Here is a 21,810-nt window from a genome sequence, read left to right as displayed (position 1 = left end):
AAAGGGCTTTCACAGTCCTTTGAATATAATTCACCTCCCCCTCCTTGAATATATTTTTTCTAAACACTTGAATATTGTTATTCTAAAACACATTGCTTTGTCTCTCACATGAACTTGAACATTGTTTTTCTGAAACGCGCTTCCTTTTCTTTCACATCCAGAAATCATAAGGCTTCCCAACCCTTCCAACAATGTCAGAAATGCACCTCTGAGTTGAGAGGTCAGCGCTTCTGCGTTCAGCTCTGAGGACACATTTCCCGTCTCTGTGCTGGATTCAGCCTGACCCCTGCCCTGCGGCCAAAAAGGGACATCAGCTGGGCTCAGGGAAATTCAATTCCGGCTGACAGCCCGCGGCCTGAGGAGGACAGGGTGTCTGCCTCGACCTCTGCAAAGGCAAAGGCGGGGAGGGAGAGACACAGAGGTTTCTCCTGGGCTTGATTTGGAAGGGTCTAACGTTAGGTCAGTTCATTTCTACACGTGGAGAAAAATCCTGAAAATAAGGCCAAGTGATTCCCACTGCCGGCTCAGAATTCAATTACATGGTCATTTGCTACTCCGCCCTCCTGGTGCTATTTGGGGTGAAAAACAGGAACGTCTTGTTCTTTATTCCTCTGGACTTGACTTTTCCCAGGGATGACAACTGCTCAGATGTGGAGCATGATTTTATTCATTCATTCCTTCATTTATTTTTTTAAAATTATTTATGTATTTGGGTACACTGGGTCTCAGCTGCAGCCAGTAGGATGTAGTTTCCTGACCAGGGATGGACCCCAGACCCCCTGTATTGGAAGTGCGCAGTCTTAGTCACTGGATCCCCAGGGAAGTTTCACTTCATTTATTTTTTATTCTATATGAATATTCATAATATATAAGAGGCCCTTGGACTCATGTCCCAGTACATATAGAGAAACTCTGCATGTGTGCATGCTAAGTCGCTTCAGTCATCTCTGAATGAATCATCTTTGTGACCCTGTGGGCTGTAGGCCACCAGACTCCTCTGTCCACGGGATTCTCCAGGTAAGAATACTGGAGTTGGTAGCCGTGCCCTCCTATAGGGGATTTTTCCGACCCAGAGATCGAACCTACAGCTCCTGCACTGCAGGTAGATTTTTTTTTTACCACTGAGTCACTGGGGAAGCCCACAGAGAATCTCTGCTCCTGGGCATTTTCCCTCTGTATACTGAACTCCAGAGCTCCAGCACTTGTCTGCTCCATGAGACGCCATGTGTAGGTCAACGACTGTCACAGTGACAAACAAGGAAAAGAAAGGCTGACCCCTTCTCAGAGCCAGTTAGCAGGAAAGGCAAAGAACTGCTTCATGTGTTTTGATGTAGCCCCGACTTGGTCAGCTTAAGCATGGACATGGGGACTTTCCACCCTTTCAAAGCAGTCAGTTGAGATGGAGATCACTGTTATTTTATCAGACACAGGACTGTGTGGTTGGATTAGTTTATGTGACCTTCCTGTGGCCCCAAGGCATCCCACGCTGAGCCTAAGCCAGTGGCTGTCCATCTGAATGATTTTTTTAAAATATTTATTTATTTAGGCTGCGCCAGTGCTTAGCTGTGGCACGCAGGATCTAGCTCCCGGACTAGGGATGGAACCTGGGCCCCTGCACTGGGAGCACGGAGTCTTAGCTACCGGACCACCAGGGAAGTTCCAATCTGTGTAATGTTCATCTTTCCTTTTCCTCTAGACAGAAAGCCCCATGAGCACAGGGCTGAGTTATACTGCTGCTTACACTGAGCACAGTTCCTGGCACCTAAGTAATAAGAATCTATATATGTTATATGAAGGAGCCAACAAACAAATAAATGAAAAGAAGTAACAGTGTTGAGCTTTACGTTATTGTTAAAAAAGAGCGGTGGTTTGGAATCAGGTGGGGTATTGCTTCACTCACGGTCTATCACTTATCTGCTCCATGAGATGTTGATTGAAATATACAACAAATGCATAAAATGGTCTATGTCATAAAAGTACCAGTCGAAGAATTTTGACACCCATGTAATCAGCACCCAGAGCACTCGCAGAATCTCAGAAGCTGCCTCATGCTCCCTACAGGTCACTCACTCTTCACCGACCCCCTCAAAGGTGAACCCTATCCTGCAAGATGCATGCATCTGCCATGGTATTATCCTCCCTGACTCTTATCTTCACACTGGGAATGTGAGTAATACTTACCATGCCATGAGTATAACATTTCATATATGTATGTGCAATACTTGGCAGCAACAGTCACTGTTTTAATAGTAGTAATAGTAGTAGTAACAGGACCAGTGACAGCAGATGTGATAGGAGAAGCCGTAGTTGCAAGAATAGAAGCAGCAGCAATGGTAACAACAGACATAGTAATAGTGGTAACAGAGGTAGTATTATTAAGAGTAGAAGCAGCAGTAATAGTAACAGCCAACACTCGTACAACACATGATGTTCTAGATACTGGTCCAAGTGCTGTACCTTAACTCATCTACTGCTCAAAGCAATCCTTATAAACACAGATAAAATACGATTTTACAGATAAAGAAACTGAACTTAGAGGCACAGAAGATAAATACAGATAAAAGCACAGCAGTTAAGGAGCTTTCCCAAGGTCTCAGAAAATGTCCTAAATCCAGGATTTTAATACCAGCAGTCTGGCCACAGAGTCTATCTTCTCAATAGCACTCTTTTTAATAAATACTTGCATAGCAAAGAAAGATCTGTCCTCTAATATCTGTTCTCTTCCTTTGGTCTCATAATAATCTTCAATTTTGGTAAGCAGGTAGTCTTGCAGAAGAAAGATCACATTTCCCAGCCTTCCTTTCAGTTAAGTATAGCTGAAGGACTAAATTCTGGCCAACAGAATATAAGTAGAAGCAGTAGGTGTGATACCCAGAAGCATCCTTAAAAGAAGAGGCCTGCCTGCCCACTTCAGTATTCTTACCTGGGAAATCCCATGGACAGAGGAGTCTGGCAGGCTGCAATCCATGGGGTCGCAAGACATGACTTAGAGACTAAACACCAACATGGGTTTGTCAGTTTCTGTTATGTGAGTACTCTAAGAAGCTAAATAATTAAAAAGCATTATTTGTGATTAAAAAAAAAAAAAAAGGCCTGCCTTTCTCCTTCCGTTCTTCCTGTTGGTAGATGTTATGGCTGGCACAGAAGCAGTCAAAATGGGCCATGAGGTGACCTTGGGGGGAATGGAGGCCCCCCAATGGTGGCAGAAAAACAAGAAAGGAAAAGTCTGGGTCTTTCAGAGGTTGCTGTAGTAGCCCTGTAACTGAGCTTTTAGGTAAGAAATAAATATACTTCTATTTTCTATTTAAGCCAATGTTCTTTTAGATTTTACGTCATTCATAACAAAACCTAATCTTAAATAACGCACTCTTATAACAATTATAATTAATACTGAAACTGAAGAAGACTCTGCAGGATGTTCCCAGGGACAGACACACACACACACACACACACACACACACACACAACCATGTTCCCTACCACTTGTTTCTATAAAGGCTTTAGCCTCCAAGGCCTTCCCCAAGATTCAAAGAGCAAATTTAATCAGGAAAATGGGAATATGCACAAAGAAAGCAGTGAAGTAAGACAAAATAATAATAATCTAGCCATAAGACAAAGTCAAGATCTTTAGTTCCTCCTCAAGGGCTACAGGTAACATCCTGAGCCACACCTTTGAGTTGTTTTGCAGATACTGAAACCCTCACCAGGTGGAAGACGTTAACTGCATGCTGACCACTAACATGTGTACCCCAGACTGGGGCTGGAAGCAAAAGGTTGATAGATGAGATTCCCAAAACACCACCCTGTTACCTCACCAGCAGCCAATCAGAGAACCACGCACAAACTGATCACACACCCCATGACCCTCTCCCTCACGAGTTCAGATCTCAAGCCCATTCTCCTTGCTTGGTGCCCTGCAATAAAAGCTGGACTTCCCTTCGCCACAACCTGGTGTCAACAGATTAACTTTGCCGTGTGTTAGGTGAAAAAACTCAGGTTTGATTTGGTAATTAAATCACCTAAACAGATACCTACAAAACTAATGTCACTTTCGTGTTGGATTCTTGATTTATAAAACAAAACAGAATAAAACATCATTCTATAATAGTCAAACTATGAAAATCAGCAGGCAAAGTCTCATTTATCCTAGAAGATGGTAACAGCAGTCCCCATTACTTCATGTCTGGGTCACATGAAAGCCTCTTAAGTTGGCCTCCCTGCCTCCAGCCTCTAACTTCTCCTCCACACTCAGGGCACTCTTGTCTAATTATCCTTAAATATGACTTCCATCTTAAAAACTGGAATAATTACAATGCTCTATGCCCTTACGTTATATGAGATACTTTCTTGTAGACCTTTTTTCCTAATCTTACAAAAACCCGAAACATACATATTATTACCCAGATTTCATAGATAAGAAAAAAGAACAGAGAAAGTTCGTGACTTGCCTAAGATCACAGCAAGATGGGGGCAGAGCAAGGACTCAACCACCCGTCCAGCACCCATAGTCTTTCCACCACTAGGCTGATTTCTGGGATACGCCAATCATAGCAGGTGGACCCCATGTTGATCCACCCTGGCAACCTAAAGATTCTTGGACTCTTTCAGTTTTCTCTGCTTATTCTTCATGGCTCTTCACAGACTGTCTAGTCCAATTTTTTTTATCATCCACCAACACAAACCTCCACCCACTGAAGTCAGACGCCTTAAGATTCTACCATGTGCCTCTATGCCAGGTCCCAGTAGACCCAGCTGCAAAACAGGGCAAATCATACCTCTACAAGAGGCACACTGCAAGAGGAAAAAGACAAGAGACTTGGAATCAGGAAAATTGGTTTCAAATCCAACCAGAAAGGATATGGTATATATACACAATGGAATATTCAGTTCAGTTCAGTCGCTCAGTCATGTCCGACTCTTTGAGACCCCATGAACTGCAGCACGCCAGGCCTCCCTGTCCATCACCAACTCCCAGAGCTCACTCAAACTCAGGTCCATCGAGTCGGTGATGCCATCCAGCCATCTCATACTCTGTCGTCCCCTTCTCCTCCTGCCCCCAATCCCTCCCAGCATCAGAGTCTTTTCCAATGAGTCATTAGAAAGAAAGAAAGAAAGAAAGTGAAGTCGCTCAGTCGTGTCCGACTCTTTGCAACCCCATGGACTGTAGCCCACCAGGCTCCTCCCTCCATGAGATTCTCTAGGCAAGAATACTGGAGTGGGGTGCCATTTTCCTTCTCCAGGGGATCTTCCCGACCCAGGTCTCCCGCATTCCAGGCAGACGCTTTAACCTCTGAGCCTCGGCCATAAAAAGGAACGAAATTGAGTCATCAGCTGAGATGTCAATGGACCTAGAGTCTGTCATACAGAGTAAAGTCAATCAGAAAGAGGAAAAATATCATATATTAACACATATATGTGGAATCTAGAAAAATGGACTTATTTCCGGGACAGGAATAGAGAGGCAGGGGTAGAGAAGAGACATGTGGACACGGAAAGGAGGGGGTGGGGGGTCGGAGGCGGGGCGAGGAGCGGGGGACAAACTGAGAGCAGCACTGGCAGATATGCGTTACCATATGCAAAACAGAGAGCTAGTGGGACCTCTGCACGGCACCGAGAGCTCAGCTCAGTGCTCCGCGATGACCTAGCAGGGTTGGAGGGAGTGCCGAGAGGGAGGGGATACACGTATACATAGAAGTGATTCACTTCGTTGTACAACAGAAACTAACACAACATTGTAAAGCAATTATACTCCAATTAAAAAAGAAAAATCCAGTCAGGCAAGTTATCTCTCTGTGAAATGAATGTGGTAAACCCTTCCTGGTAGGATTATCAGGTGGACTGAATGAAATAGTATCTTTAAAGAGCCACTCGGCTACACCAGCACTTATTACTGTTGACAGTGCTGTTCTGTTATCATTCCTGACTTCATTCAGGTGCCACACCACCTTTCCCACTGCACACAGGAGACACATCAAAAAGCCTGCAGTTCTACAAATGCCAAAGATCTGGTCGCCACTAACATCCACGCTCGTGGTGTCTCTTGCAGCTTCCAGGGCTTGAGTCTGGTCAAATTCTGCATTTCAACCTCCCAAAAGCATCCCTCCACATTTCCCAGGCTGGGCTCTTTGGACCACTCACCGATTCCATAGCGAATCTCTTGATGAAAAACTGGAGAGCCTGGAGGCTGAAGATCTCATGTCTCAGCCGTCACATCAGAAAATTACCTGGATGGGGGGGACGAGAAAAAAGGAGACAAGAGTCATACAGCAGGGCTTAGACAGAAGACACTGTCTCAGACCAACACGTGATTTCATCTGGAGGCCAGCACCCTTGTTAGGAATATTCCCACTCCACAGTGGCCATCCAGGAATGGGAAGGAAGACAGCTGGGAAACCACTGTTTCAGAAATCCACTTTGGGGCTGACATCTCCATCAGTAAATGTGCGCAAGTGCTCTGGAATCCTTCTTGCATTCTATTTCTAGCTCTACGTTGGAGAGCAATTTACAAGTCATTAACATCTCCAGACCTGGGCTCCGAAACATGAAATTAAATTGTGCTGACAGGTACAGCAGACAGACAGACAGACAGCCACAGCTGTGTGCCCATGGGGAAGTAGAAAAGTTCCCCCATCCAAGGCAATCAACCCCAAGAAGAAGGTAGATATATACACGAATCTCTATATTTCAGGACAACCCCTCTGAACCGGAGACAGGATTTTAATTAATTCATGCATACCAAAGCTTAATTAATTGCTGAGTGCACAGAGCACAGGAAGTCTGGGATTAAAAGTGTTACATAAGGGAACAGCTTCAATATTTTTGGAATGGAGAGGAAACAGAGGTGGGGGGTGTGAAAACAAGAGAAGTCAAAGGACCTGCTTGATTCTTCTCCAGTGATCCCTAGTTCAGAGTGGTAACTTCATCTGGGGCCAGAAACCCAGGGACACACTGGAAGCAGCATCTCCATTACTCCTATATCCAACCCAGCCCTAAGTCACGTGTCTCTTCCTAGGTATATTCTCGGCCTGTGCCTCTCCGTCTCCACCCGCAGAGCCCTGGACCAGACTCCATCATTCTCAACCTGGGCGACTACAACTACACCTACCTACAACTGGTCTCCCCTCGTCACCATTTCTCCTTCTGAAATCTGATCCCCTACACTAAAGCCAGGACAATCTTTTCCTTTTTATGTTTTACTGTGCAGAATTTTATACAGACAGAACAGTAGAGATCCCCACTGCCCAGCCCCAATCACCATCGACGTATAATCAATCCTACTCCATCCACACTCTAACCCCTCCGCTCTCCACAGTTATTTAGAAGCAAGCTCTAGACATCTTATTTCAGTCATTAACATTACAGCATGTTTGCTATATAAGGTCTTTTACAAAAATATAACAGCAATACCTTTACCACACCTAAAAAGATGATAATTCCTTGATACCACCCAATAGTCTCATAAATGTTTAAAATGTTTTTTAACAACAACAGCAAAAAATCCCAGATCCGAATACAACTGGCTAATACCAGGAGCGCTAGTGGTAAAGAACCTCCTTGCTAATGCAGGAGACTCTGGAGAAGCAGATTTGATCCCTGGGTCAGGAAGATCCCCTGGAGGAGGGCATGGCAACCCACTCCATTATTCTTGCCTGGAGAATCCCACGGGCAGAGGAGCCTGGTGGGCTACAGTCCATAGGCTCGCAAAGAGTTGGACACGACTGAAGCAACTTAACACGATATTCAAAATAATTTAAAACACAAATCTGATCATGTCATCTCTTCATCTACAGCTTAACATTCTTCAATGGCTTCTCAGTGCTTCCAGATAAAAATCAACCGACAGGAACTCCCCTGGTGGTCCAGGGGTTAAGAATCTGTACTTCCACTGCAGGGAGCATGGGTTCTATACCTGGTTGGGAAACTAAGATCCCACATGACATGTGGTACAGCCGAAATTGTTTTAAAATAAATAAAAGCAAAAAGAGCTCCCTAAAATAATTTAAAAAATTAACATACTCAGACTTCTACCCACCTCCTCCCTGACCTCACCTTGTCCACCCAGGCAGCTGGCGCACTGCTGTAACCACCCAACCTTCTTTCAAATCCTACAACTTGCCACAGTCCTCCAACCTCAGGTCTTTTGTGCCTGCTGTTCCCTCTGCCTGTAAGGCTTCCTCATTGACTATGCCTAGTTAACTCCTGTACTTCTTTAAATCTTACTTCCTCAGGCAAACTCTTCCTACTCCTCTAGATTAGATCACAGAATTTATCTCAGTTATTAACTCTACGTTATTCACATGAGAACTGATTAACATCTGCTTTGATAGCAAGTCATGTGAGTACACAAAGATAATGTTTGGATTTTCTGGTTGTATCGCCAGACCACACAGTGGTGTCCAGCACAGTATTAACAAATATTTGTTGGATAAATGATCAAACCACGTTCTTCAACTCTAGATGCCAACAGTGATTGACTTCCTGAACTTTGAGTCATACATTTAAATTGGATGGGAATTGGTAGTCTTATCCTAAAATTGATATGGAAAAGCAACAAACTCAGGAAAGCCAAAACCATCTGGAGGACTCACATTTCCCAATTTCAAAGTGTCCTACAGGACTCCCCTGGTGGTCCAGTGGTTAAGAATCCCCCTGCCAACGCAGGGGACATGGGTTCGATCCCTGGTCCAGGAAGATTACACGTGCTGTAGGGCAAATAAGCCCGTGAGCCACAACTACTGAGCTCACAAGAGTCTGTATTCTGCAACAAGAGAATCCACCGCAATGAGAAGCCCAAGCACCAAAACAGAGAGTGGACCCCGCTATGAAACTAGAAAAAGTCCATGTGCATCAACAAAGACCTAGCACAGTCCAAAATAAGGAATTAAATAAAACCTACTACAAAGCGGCAAAGCGGGAATAATTAAGGCAGTGAGGTACAGGCATAGCATAAACATATACTGCCCTCCAGAATCACAGGGCATGATCTTCCATAACATTCACCTCCCGACCACAACTTAACATGCTATATGTACATGAAAAACAAGACCCTGTACTGGCATAAATGATCAGAGCCTCTCCCGGCCCACCTCTTGTCTTACCTTTCCTTTGCTTTCCTTGCTCCACTCAAGCAAACAATTAAGGCAGTGTCTAGGCTGGATCATTTCTCCTATTCTTCACTCTCAATCTGAATTTCAATTATACATCCCTGCCCTTCAGCATGTGACTCTGCAGTCCTTCCCACCGTGGTGGTTGGTGGTTCTTGTTGTTCTTTCTCACTGGATTCTAGACTGGCCCGCTGATGACTCATTTACAACAAAATTCGGACGGAAGCGACAATGTACTGCTCCCAAGTCTATCCCTTCCCTCTGCGATGCGCCACGAGGGGAGGTGGTTTCACTAGTCCTTTTCAACTGCTGCCTTTCAGTCTTGACCCTGCAGGGAACCCCATCTGAAGTCCAGCCTGAGCTAGCCAAGCCCAGCCTAGATCAGCCAGATCACAACCGACCCACAGACCCACGAGTGTGAAAATACACACTGGCTGTCAAGCAAGTCACTGCAATTCTGAGGTTTTTGTTACTCAGCAAAACCTGACTGATACACATGGGAACACTAATTCATGGACACCAGTGAATATCAATATGACTGGAAAAAAAAGACAGCCTTGCACACAGACAGCACAGGTGTGATAACAATCAGCAAAGCCACCTCTTGAAGAAAACACTCCTGCTTGGTGCCAATTTGACCCTGACAACAATCCTGCTGGGCAGACATCAGACCAGCTTTACAGACGGAAACACAGAGGCTCAGAGATATGCAACAGTATGTCCAGGACAGTGTGTTGGCAGAACTGGGATTCCAACCCAGGTTGTTGTCTGACTCACAAAGTCTAATCAGACTTTTTCTCCTTAAAAGAACTCAAAGATGCTCAGAGACCACTGTCACATGAGTCGCTGGTCCACCAATCCACCTCTGTCCTTGTCCCACTTTCTTGAATGTGTCTTCACAAAGGGCTGCAGGGACAGAGTGAAGGGTCACTGGAATTAAACTTAAATGCCTTGAGTCCCAAGCCAGCTAGGCCCCAAAACAGAGCCTTGTCCTGGTCAGTGAGCTTCTTTGGCTGTCGGGTCCCTTGTTTGTGAAATGAGGTCACTCTCCTAGCCTGGTTCAGCAGTAAAGAATCCACCTGCAATGCAGAAGGAGACACAAGAGATGTGGGTTTGATACCTGGGTCAGGAAGATCCCCTGGAGGATGGCATACTCCAGTATTCTTGCCTGCAGAATGCCCTGGACAGAGGAGCCTGGTGGGCTACAGTCCATAGGGTCGCAAAGAGTCAGACACGACTGAAGCGCCTTAGCACTCACATGCATCCTGGCCTGACCTACGTCACTAGACTGGCATGAACCCCCAGAGAGATGGTGTGTGAAACTGCTTTGACACCAAAGTCAGTTCCCATCCTGCTTCCTCGACTCTGAGCTCACTCGAATTAGGTTAGCATCTACGTATAGGTCAGTGTCACACTCACGCTGCTCTGAAACCATTTATGCTTTGAGACTGATTGTTTCTTCAAACAGAGATTATTTCTTTCCAGTTATAAAGTAATCCAAGTCCATCATGAAAAATAATAAGGCATGAAAATAAAATATTTCAGTATCCCAACACCTAGAGAGAAAGAATATTTTTAAGGCTGTTTCCTTTCTGGGACTGGTTTTTGTAAGTCAAATAACTAGGGAAATATCAGCAACTTTAAAAAAAAATCCATATTCATTCATTCAAGGAATATTTGTTTTGGACCTACCACTCTTTGGCAGGGAAGACAAAGCCAAAAATAAAAAAATTCATAATCTCAAGGAACTAACATTCATTCATTTTTTTTTTTTTTTTTTTTTGGCCACAATGAAGAGCTTGCAAGATCTTAGTTCCATAACCAGGGACTGAACTTGGGCCATGGCAGGGAAAGCACTGAGTCCTAATCCCTGACCTGCTGGAGAATCCCTACCCCCTCTTTTATTTTTCATCTAATCACAAATACTTTTTGATCCAGAATTCTGACTCCATTCAAAGACTGGTGCTCACTTTTTTTTCTTTTCTTTTTTTACTGACATTCTTTTTTTTTTTAACTCCACAAATAAATGGAGCACCAACTATATGCTGGGCACTTGCTAGTAATAATAATAATGGCAATTTCCTTGCTAGACCTTGTACTCTAACAGTTTGGTTTATAACTAAAAGTTGGCCCCTTAGAACAAGCGCATCTGTATTAGAACTCAGACTGTGCCTCTGTTATTTATTCTTTCATACTTCAGTTTCTTCATCTTTAAAACTGGGATAATTGAAGTTCAAGCACCAAGCCAAACAGTAACTGGTAGTAGCGGTAGTAATAGTATCATCTTGTTTAATTCACACAACCATCCTACAAGAATCTGAAACTCACAGGTTAAGGAACTTTACATGAGGTCAGGCGCTTACTACTTCCGCACCTGGAGCCCAAGTCCACTGGGGACCCCATGAGAGATGAGAACACACCTCAAAATTGCCTCCCAGGGGTAAGGAAGCTGAGATATTTATGCATAAACTCCATGCCTCCCTGGCCGAGTACAGCCAGGGAATGGCCTCAGAGAGAGATGGAAGCCGTTCCATGGAACAGGCACTGTCTGCAAGACCTTCCAGGGTGCGCTCAAGGACACAGGCTGGGAACACACAGCATCCGTAAGTAGATGCTCGATACATACGCACCAGAGAAGTGAATGAATGTGTGTTATCAACCCCCTTGCTCTTCTCCATAACCTCTCATTTCCCCCTGCCACCAGTGAAGAAAGATTTAGAGCAAGTACCTGCCAGAGTGAACCAGAATTCATTACCATCAAGCATCTTAATTTTTATCCACCCACATTTCTGCTTTTTCCATTGAAATTCTATTTTGTGTCCCACAGTATGTCATTCCAGACAGCGATTACTGCACGCCAGGCAGAAACAGGGACATAAGTCATTGGGCACCTCAGCCCTTCTTTACTGCCAATCTCCAAATAGGTGTTGAGTTTTATTCAACAGAAGTGACTTCACCGATGAGGAGATTCATATCCTTTTACGGAGGATGTTGTGAACTGGAGTCGCCTGCAGCTGACTACAGTTTGGACAGTTTTCTTTGTTCCCATAACATCCAGCAAACACTTTTCCTATTTACTGATGAGACTCTTTCCTGTTTTGTAGAAATCATAGTTAGAAAACCAGGAACAGAAAGGAAATAGCCTGAGTACATATTTCTACCAATCTTCCTCTTATCTACTGGAAGCCTAGCTTGTCTATCCCCACTCAAAATGCCTTCTCCTTCAAGCAGCTTTCTCCAGAAAAGGGAACCCTCCTACACTGTTGGTGGGCATGCAAATTGGTACAGTCACTATGGAGAACACTGAGGAGGTTCCTTAAAAAACTAAAAATAGAGCTACTGTCTGAACCAGCACTCCCACTCCTGGGCATATACCTGGGGAAAACCATAGTTCAAAAAGATACATGCACCCCAATGTTCAAAGCAGCACTGTTTACAATAGCCAGGACATGGAAGCAGCCTAAATGTCCATCCACAGAGGAATGGATAAAGAAGATGTGGTACATATATACAATGGAATATTACTCAGCCATAAAAAAGAAAGAAAGACTGCTATCTGCAGAACATGGATGGACCTAGAGACTGTCATACTGAGAGAAGTCAGTCAGACAGAGCAAGGCAACTATCATATGATATCACTTGTAGCGGAATCTAAAAAAAACAAAAGGGTAAAATGAACTTATCCACAAAACAGAAACAGAATCACAGATGTAGAAAACAAACTTATGGTTACCAGGGCTTAACAGGGTAGGGAGGGGTAAACTGAGAGATTGGGATGGACATATACACAAGACTATAAATAAGACAGATAACTAAGAACCGAAGGTATAGCACAGGGAAATCTACTGAGTACACTGTCTGGCTGGATTATAAACTCATGATGACTGTGTTCATGTCTTAGACCATGTTTCTGGGTGGGCTGCACACTAGGCCACAGTCAGGAGGCCAGGTTGGGTAGTCTGAGACCGCAGTCAAGTGGGTGCCGGGGGACAGGGATACAGAGGACAGAATAAACTCTCACAAGTGACCTAATCTGGGTGTGAACAAAATGTAGGACCTGCCTCACAAACAATGAGCAAGTGCCTACTGCATGCCATGTCCCATTGGCAAGAGCTTCCTGTAAATGACAGTCACCTGTTGGAAAATCCCTCCATTCAATTACTGAAAAAATGTTTGTTAAGCTAAGTGCCAAGGATGTAATAATGGTCAGCAAAGGTGGCACAGTGGTAAAGAATCCGCCTACCAATGCAGGAGACAAAAGAGATGAGGGTACGATCCCTAAGTCGGGACGATCTCCTGAAGGAGGAAATGCCAACCCACTCCAGTATTCTTGCCTGGAAAAGTCCATGGACAGAGAAGCCTAGTGGGCTATAAAGTCCATGGGGTTGCAAAAGAGTTGGGCATGACTGAGGAACTGAGCACGCGCGTGCACACACACACACACGCGCGCGCACACACACACACAGCAAAATAGACCCAGGCTCTGCTTAGAGCCCGTGGTTAAGAGAATCAGACCTTAACCAAACTACCTCCTGGGCAATGAGAAAAAGTGCTGGGTGCCATAGGACCCTATGCACTGCAGGTGAATAATAACTTCTCAGAATCTTAAAATGTTGCATCCTGAGAACTGTGTGAACCTTAACATACGTGAATGCCAGGGAAACAAGCTCAGGGAGCTGAGAAGAGAACCACCGAGTAAGCTTCAGAACTGTGTGCAGAAGGCCTCATTCACCACAGTGCCTGCTCCCCACACAATGCAGAAGCAGGTCCAACTCAGTCTGTGCCACCTCAAAATTTACACATTTCCTGGGGTCCCCTGGGAAGAACTGCAAGCACGGTGTGTGAAATCTGCGGGTGCCTAGGGTCTGTTGTGCTACCAACTGTTTTAACAGTATGATGCAGGTCCCTGCAAACAATTGCGTGTTTACCATCAGCAAGCACACTGAGCGCAGAGCCATCTGTGTGGCTGCCCCCCGGGCTCGCTGCGTAGGAGAAGGAGCAGCAGGCAGCCCTGTGCTGGGGGAATTTCCCAAGCGCTGGAAAGAGGACAGTCTTTGGAGTAGGAAAGCTTCCATTGCAGCACTGATTCTCCCCGCTAACTGCTGTGCGACCCCAGGCCATGAGCTTCACTTCAGTGAGACTGTGTCTTCTTCTGGTAAATGCGGATGGGAGAAGACACTGATGGTGCCCTTCACACTACGAGGGTGCCCACAAGTCCATGAATGTCCAAGTGCATCCTACGGCAAGCAGCACTGGGACCTCCTGCCGGAGAATGTGCTCTCAGTAGAAAAAGCTGGACACTGGGAAAGACTGAAGGCAGGAAGAGAAGGGGACGACAGAGGATGAGATGGTTGGATGGCAATTCCGACTCGATGGACATGAGTTTGAGCAAACTTCAGGAGATGCTGAAGGACATGGAAGCCCGGCATGCTGCAATCCACAGGGTCACAAAGAGTCAGACATGACTGAGCAACTGGACAAGTGCCAGAGAACTACTACTCTTCAGATGTGGCCATCACACAAAGATGTAAGCAGATGTATGATGGATAAACTCCCCTCCAGTGACAACCCACAAGTAGAAAGGACGTCAGCAGCCCAGGGTCCCGACTTGCTGGCTTCTCAGCAAGGCCAGTGCCGTAGACGTGGCTCCTGCAGCTGGTCATCCTGCTGCAGGGGACAGTCAGGGGGGCCACGACCAAGGCCTGGGCTCCGTCCTGCCCAAGGAAAAGGGAATTGGGATGGAAAGGACTTTGCGTGGAAAGGTATTCATCCCCCTGCAGGAAGCCCCCACTGCCCAGTGCTCACAGGGCACCATGAAGGGCTTGCGTGGGCACCAGGCACTCTTCCACCTTCGCTTGTGCTCACGCTTCACCAGTTTCCCGCAGTGAGAAGCACAGCTGCGATATGAGCCCCATCTTCGAGAGGAGACAACAGCTTTGACAGGTTAAATAATAACTGAAAAAATAATAACAACAGCTAGCATAATGCAGGAGACGTGGGTTCAATCCCTGGGTCAGGAAGATCTCCTGGAGGTGGAAAAGGCAATCAACTCCAGTATTCTTGCCTGGGAAATCCCATGGGCAGAGAAGGCTGGAGGGCTACAGTCCATAGGATCACAAAGAGTTCGACACAACTGCACATACAAGAAAGGGAAAAAAGACTGGATACATTTTTTTTTATTATTATTTTATGTGGTTAAAAAAAAACACATGACATAGAATTTACCACTTTAGCCATCTTCAAGTACATAGTTCAGCAGTGTTAAGTATATTCACATTGCTATAACAGCAGATCTCCAGAACTATCTCATTCTATAAAAATGAAACTACACGATTTATCAATAACTCCGCATACCTCCTCCCTCCAGCCCTGGGCAACCACCATTCTACTTTCTATTTCTATGAATCTGACTACTGTAGATACCTCACGTGAGTGGAACCATACAGCATTTGTCTTTTTGAGACTGGTTTATTTCACTTAGCATGACGTCCTCAAGATTCATCCATGTCACAGCATGTATCAGAATTTTCTTCCTTTTTAAGGTTCGATAATATTCCATTATATGTACATATGACATTTTGTTTATCCATTCAGCTATTGATGGCTGAATAAGGGTGAATAAGGCCGCCGTGAACATGGATGTTCAAGCATCTCTTTGGGACCTCAATTCTTTTGGATATATATATATACACCCAGAGGTGGATCTGCTGGGTCATACAGTAATTCTAGTTTTAATTTTTGAAGAACTGCCACGCTGTTTTCCACAGAGACTGCACCATCTTACAAACCCACCAACAGTGCACAAGGGTTCCAATTTCTAGGACTAGATACACAGTTGAAGAGTAAATGAGTGGTACTTTTAATAAATGAATAATATGCGTGTGTGCTCAGTCACTCAGTCATGTCCGACTCCTTGTGACCGCATGGACTGGAGCCTGCCAGGCTCCTCTGTCCATGAGATTTCCCAGGTGAGAATACTGGAGTGGGGTGTCATTTCCTTCTCCAGGGCATCTTCCTGACCCAGGGATCAAGCCTGTGCCTCCTGCATTAGCAGGTGAATTCTTCACCACTGGAAAACCAAATGAATAATAGACATAGCATAATAACACAATACCTTTAAAAAAATCTTTCAGCAGTGCCGCACGGCACGTGGCATCTTAGTTCCCTGACCAGGGATCAAACCCACACCCACTGCATTAGCAGCACGTAATCTTAACCACTGGACCCCAGGGAAGTCCCAATAATACAATGAAGTGAAGTGAAGTTAAAGTCGCTCAGTCGTGGCTGACTCTTTGCACCCCATGGACTACACAGTCCATGGAATCCTCCAGGCCAGAATACTGGAGTGGGTAGCCTTTCTAGGGGATCTTCCCGACCCAGGGATCGAACCCAAGTCTCCTGCATTGCAGGTGGATTCTTAACCATCTGAGCCACAAGGGAAGCCCTCAGTAATACAATACTTTTCTAAAATTTATTCACTTATTTTACTTCTGGCTGTGCTGCATCTTCACTGCTACACAGGCTTTTCTCTAGCTTCATTGAGCGGGGGCTACACCCCTGGGCTCCAGAGCACAGGCTCAGTAGTTGTGGTACACGGGTTGAGACATTCTGTGGCATGTGGGATTTTCCCGGATTAGGAATTGAACTTGTGTCTCCTGTATTGGCAAACAGATTCTTTAGCACTGAGCCACCAGGGAAGCCTAACACAATACTGCAGGTACATACTGGAAACCTCCCAATCCAAAGGCTAACATTGCTCCCATGATTATGTTCAATATGAGAAGTTCCTCTGGGACAGGAACCATGACTTAAATTTTCCTCTAAATCTCTGATCTTGACCCCCAAAGCCATTGTCCAGGGGCTGACATGCAGCAGGCATATGGCGGCTGCTGCTGCTGCTGCTGCTGCTAAGTCGCTTCAGTCCAACTCTGTGCAACCCTATAGACGGCAGCCCACCAGGCTCCTCCATCCCTGGGATTCTCCAGGCAAGAACACTGGAGTGGGTTGCCATTTCCTTCTCCAATGCATGAAAGTGAAAAGTGAAAGTGAAGTTGCTCAGTTGTGTCCGACTTCTAGCAACACCATGGACTGCAGCCTACCAGGCTCCTCCATCCATGGGATTTTCCAGGCAAGAGTACTGGAGTGGGGTGCCATTGCCTTCCCCTAGGCATATGGCAGTATTTGCTGAATGGTGACAGAGGGGCAGATGCAATCAAGGAATGCTTCCAGGAAGGAGATGGCATTGCAAGAGACAAAGGACAGTCTGGCAGAGAAAAGGATGAGCAGGGGTGACTGCAAAGAGAGGCCTGGCTGATTGATTTCATCTCATTCTTGAAGGCAGATGTGATTTGTGTCTAAGACTCAGTAATGCTGTCAAGACAGGATAACACAATATGCTTCATAGGTGCTCAGTGACACCTGTTGACCGAACACATGGTCAGAATAAGAGTGAAATAATCAGGAGAAGCATCAGAAAGACTTCTGTATGAGCTGCCAGAATGAGAAACTAGGGGTTCCCTTAAACTACAGGGAAGTATACATGTGACCAACACCAGCTTTCCCTGCCACTCCACCACCTCCAGTCGAACAGGAAGCCCGAGAAGAAACTACCTCCCAGCCCAACCCTGAGGAAGCCTCGTGACCAAGAAAACCCCAATCCTCAAACTTCTGTCTGGAAATCCATCTTAGGAATTTTACTGCCTGTAAACCTAGAAGGATCAGCCAATGTCTCTAAGACTTCATTTCAAAATGAAGTTTCTCCAGAGTCAAGACTCTTTCCTTCTCCTGAGGATGTAAGTCTTCTCTATTTCATAGCTATTTGCCTCTGAGGTATGGCAAGTGACATAGCAGGATGCTGCATCTGGATGCAACTGACTCACGGCAGGCTTGAGTCCACTCCCCGCGCCCCTGAGGTCCCCACCAGTGGAGTCACCAAATCCAGGATGCCTGCCAGACTGGAAGGCCCTGGGAAAATCACCCAGGCAGGCACAACAGAGCTGTGAGCAAAGAGTCCCACCTCTACCATTACTCTCCCAGAGAAGACTTCGGGGAAACCAGGAGACCCTGTGGCTAGCACAGTGTCTGGCTTAGTCAATGTTCACTGAATGAATGAATGACCACCTAAACAAACACCCTCACACCAAGACTTGGAAGCACACTCTAATTTCCCACCAGAGTACAGCTGCCAACCGGTCAACATCAGCTAAAAGTGTCATGGAGTCCTGCAAGCCTCCTGCTTTGTCTCTGTCTCAAACATAACTCAGCTTCTCTGGTGGCTCAGTGGTAAAGACTCTGCCTGATGATGCAGAAGACGTGGGTTCGATCCCTGGGTCGGGGAAGATCCCCTACAGAACGAAAAGGCACTCCAATATTCTTGAAAGAAGATCAAACTAGTCAATCCTAAAGGAAATCCTGAATATTCATAGGAAGGCCTGATGCTGAAGCTTCAATACTTTGTCCACCTGATGTGAAGAGCCAACTCATTGAAAAAGATCCTGATGCTGGGAAAGATTGAAGGCAATAGGCGAAGGGGGTGGCAGAGGATGAGATGGTTAGATAGCATCACTGACTCAGTGGACATGAATTTGAACAAACTCCAGGAGACAGGGAAGGACAGGGAAGCCTGACATGCTACAATCCATGGAGTTGCAAAGAGTCAGAAATGACTTAGCAACTGAACAATACAATTCTTGCCTCCAGTATTCTTGCTTGGGAAATCCCATGGACAGCAGAGTCTGGCTGGGGCTACTGGCCATGGGGTCGCAAAAGAGTCAGACACGACTTTAGGGACTAAACAACAATAAACGTAGGTCACCCTTAAGCATCATCTTCTGGGGCCTTGTGTGAACTCAACTTCTCTTAGAATCAAGGCTCCTCACCTTCCCCAACTCCCTTAAATGACAAAGAACCATGAGGACCTGAGTCTGAGGCGGGAATATTTGCAGCCCAAAGTAGCTGGGGATTTGGGCCCTTCTACCTGCTTTGGAGATAAAACCCTCTAATGGAAAGTCCATTGGCTCCTCAAAGCCTCAGAAGCAAAATGAGAAGGATAAGGCCCAGGTCTCAAAACAATTGTGTTTCCCAGGAACCAGGGAGACGGAACAGAAAGAATATCAGACGTTTCTCACTCTGGCGACATGGCAGCTGAGTGGACATGGGCACCCTTCCCCCTTGTCACACCGAAAATCTTGAGTGAGTGTGACTCCAATGGTTTAAAAGTTATAACCAACAAGGAAAGAGAGAAGAAAAGGGACGACAGGCCATGAATGAAGGCCATACTCCAGGACACATCCATGCCCAGCTGCACACACGCACACACACACACAGACACACAGACACACACACACACACAGACACAGACACACACACACACACACACACACACACACACACACACACGCTGGCCTGCAACCGAGGAATGCGTGCAGGCTGACCTGTGCGGGCACAACAGGCCGCAGGGCGGACCCAGATACCATCCGGGGCCTCACAAAGGACTCGGTGTGCTGGGCCACAGGACGTTCCAGCAGCAGCCTGTTTCCTCTGTGGAAGCGGTCCTCCTGGCCCACTCTGATACAAGAGATGGGCGGAAGGATCAGTTCCCCCTCACAGCACCGGGATTGTTGTGGAAAGCAGGCCTCTGAATCATGTAAGCCTGGAGGGCCCACGTGTGCAGAAGCCACACCTAGACTGATTTCTTGAGACAGAAAACTCAACACCTACTGGCTTTAAAAAAAAAAAGGGAAGTGGGAGATGCTGGGCTGACCAAACTGAGAAGTCCAGGAATGGCTGTAACTTCAGGCATGGCTAGATCCAGGGGCTCACGTGTGGTCAGGGCAAGGCTGGTCTCCATCTGCTGGTTCTGCCTTCCTGGAAGGGTGATGGGGGGTATTTCAGGCAGCTCTGCCCCCAGGGGGCCACTGGCCTTCAGGTCTATGTGCAGTCAGAGCTCAGCAACCCCTGCGGAAGGCCAGATCTCTTTCCCCATGGTTCTAATAAAAGTCTCAGGGTTGACTCTGACTGTGTATGCAGGCCTGAACTCGGCCCTGTGGCTAGGGGCTGGAAGACTCCACGGGCTGGGTGTTGCTCACAGGTCCATACAGGTGAAGGGCTGGGTCATGTCCACAGGACCCACATAGACTAAGGGGACGTAGGTACTCATCTGAAGGAAAGTAGGGGAGAGAGAGAGAGAAAGATAAAGAAGGAAAGAGGGAGGATAAAGAAAACAGGTGGCTCAGTGGCAGAGCCAATGCAGGGCACACGGGTTCGATCCCTGGTCAGGGAACTAAGATCCCAGACGCTGTGGGCCAACCAAGCCCGTGCACCACAACTACTGAGCCTGCGCTCTACGGTCCGGGAGCCTCAACTACTGAGCCCACTTGCTGCAACTACTGAAGCCCGAGTGCTCCAGAGCCCGTGCTCCGCAGCAAGAGAAGTCCACACACCAAAACTAGAGAGTGGGCCCCGCTGGCCACAACTAGAGAAAAGCCCATGAGACAAAAAAGACCCAGAGTAGCCAAAAATAAATAAATGAAATGTAAAAAAAAAAAAAAAAAACATGGTATAAGCCACAAATAATTTCTATTATTAAGGAATAAAACAGCAATCAACCTCAGCTTTAAATAAAACAAGAAGAATAGCAGCCGACCGAGCTTTTGTGTCTTGTCTTCTGTAATAGCTTTGATGAGATATAATTCACATACCATACAATATAGCGATTTAAAGGACACTCTTCCACGGTCTGAAACATAACTCACAGAGTTGTGGGACCATCACCCTAGTCGATTTTAGAATATTTCTGTTGCCCCCAAAAGAAACCTCACTCATCAGCAGTTACTCCCCTCCAATTCCACCTCCACCCACTCCTGGCAAAAGAACAGTGTAACTATCTGTTTCTATAGATTTGCCTATTCTGGCGATTTCATATACACAGAATCATACAAAAGGTGGTGGGGGGGGGGTGGTTTGGCTTTTTGCTTTAATACTTTCATTTACTTATTGGCTGTGATAGGTCCTCATTGCTGCTCGAGTTTTTCCGCTAGTTGCAATGAGTGGGAGCAGCTCCCTAGTTGCAGTGTGCGGGCTCCTCATTGCAGTGCCCTCTCTTATTGCTGAGCGCAGGCTCGAGGACATGCATGGGCTTCAGCAGCTGCTGCAGGTGGGCTCAACAGTTGCAGCTCCCAGGCTCTAGAGCACAGGCTCAACAGTTGTGGTACCTGAGCTTAGTTGCCCCAGGGCAAGTGGGATGTTCCTGGACCAGGGGTGGAACCCATGTCTCTGGCATTGGCAGGTGGTTTCTTTACCACTGAGCACCAGGGAAGCCCAGTGGGTGGATTTTAAGAATTCTGTCTTTTGTCCTAAAATCTGCAAAAAAAAATCCATTTCCTGGACTCCTAGTTGAACTGAGTCTGGACTTACTCCCTGGAATCACTGTTAAGGATGTGGACCAGAGGAGGGATGACCGGGCCTGGGAGACCCTGAAGCCTGAGGTGGTTGGTATGACTGGAGATGACTCAGCAGCCAGGGCGTAAACCCTCCCGGAAGCCTGGTCCAAGCTTCTGGTCTCGCCCCTGGCACGGTATGGGGTGGAGTGGGAAAATCGTGGGCTCCAGCTTATCAGATGTTCCAAAGAATCCCCAGGTAAGGGCACCATGGGGCTCCACCCAGCACCCTTCCTCATTCCTGACTTCATTCGGGATCCCCCTTCTCC

The 21,810-nt window shown here is 46.3% G+C and overlaps 1 protein-coding gene across 4 annotated transcripts in view; it reads right to left on the bottom strand.

Moving 5' to 3' along the window:
• Positions 1-21,810, bottom strand: part of ASAP1 (ArfGAP with SH3 domain, ankyrin repeat and PH domain 1) — a 339,905-nt gene that overhangs the window by 301,815 nt on the left and 16,280 nt on the right. For 3 of the 4 annotated variants that reach the window (XM_015474408.3, XM_025001432.2, NM_175821.3), the window contains 1 exon segment: positions 6,139-6,224. In XM_015474408.3, coding sequence (XP_015329894.1) covers positions 6,139-6,197 — 59 coding nt within the window. In that variant the 5' untranslated portion in view covers positions 6,198-6,224. 4 annotated transcript variants of the gene reach the window in all.

This window comes from Bos taurus, chromosome 14, assembly GCF_002263795.3.
Source record: "Bos taurus isolate L1 Dominette 01449 registration number 42190680 breed Hereford chromosome 14, ARS-UCD2.0, whole genome shotgun sequence".
Taxonomy (NCBI): Eukaryota; Metazoa; Chordata; class Mammalia; order Artiodactyla; family Bovidae; genus Bos; species Bos taurus.
The sequence above is the reverse complement of the archived record's forward strand: the minus strand, read 5'-3'. Positions and strand labels throughout refer to the sequence as shown.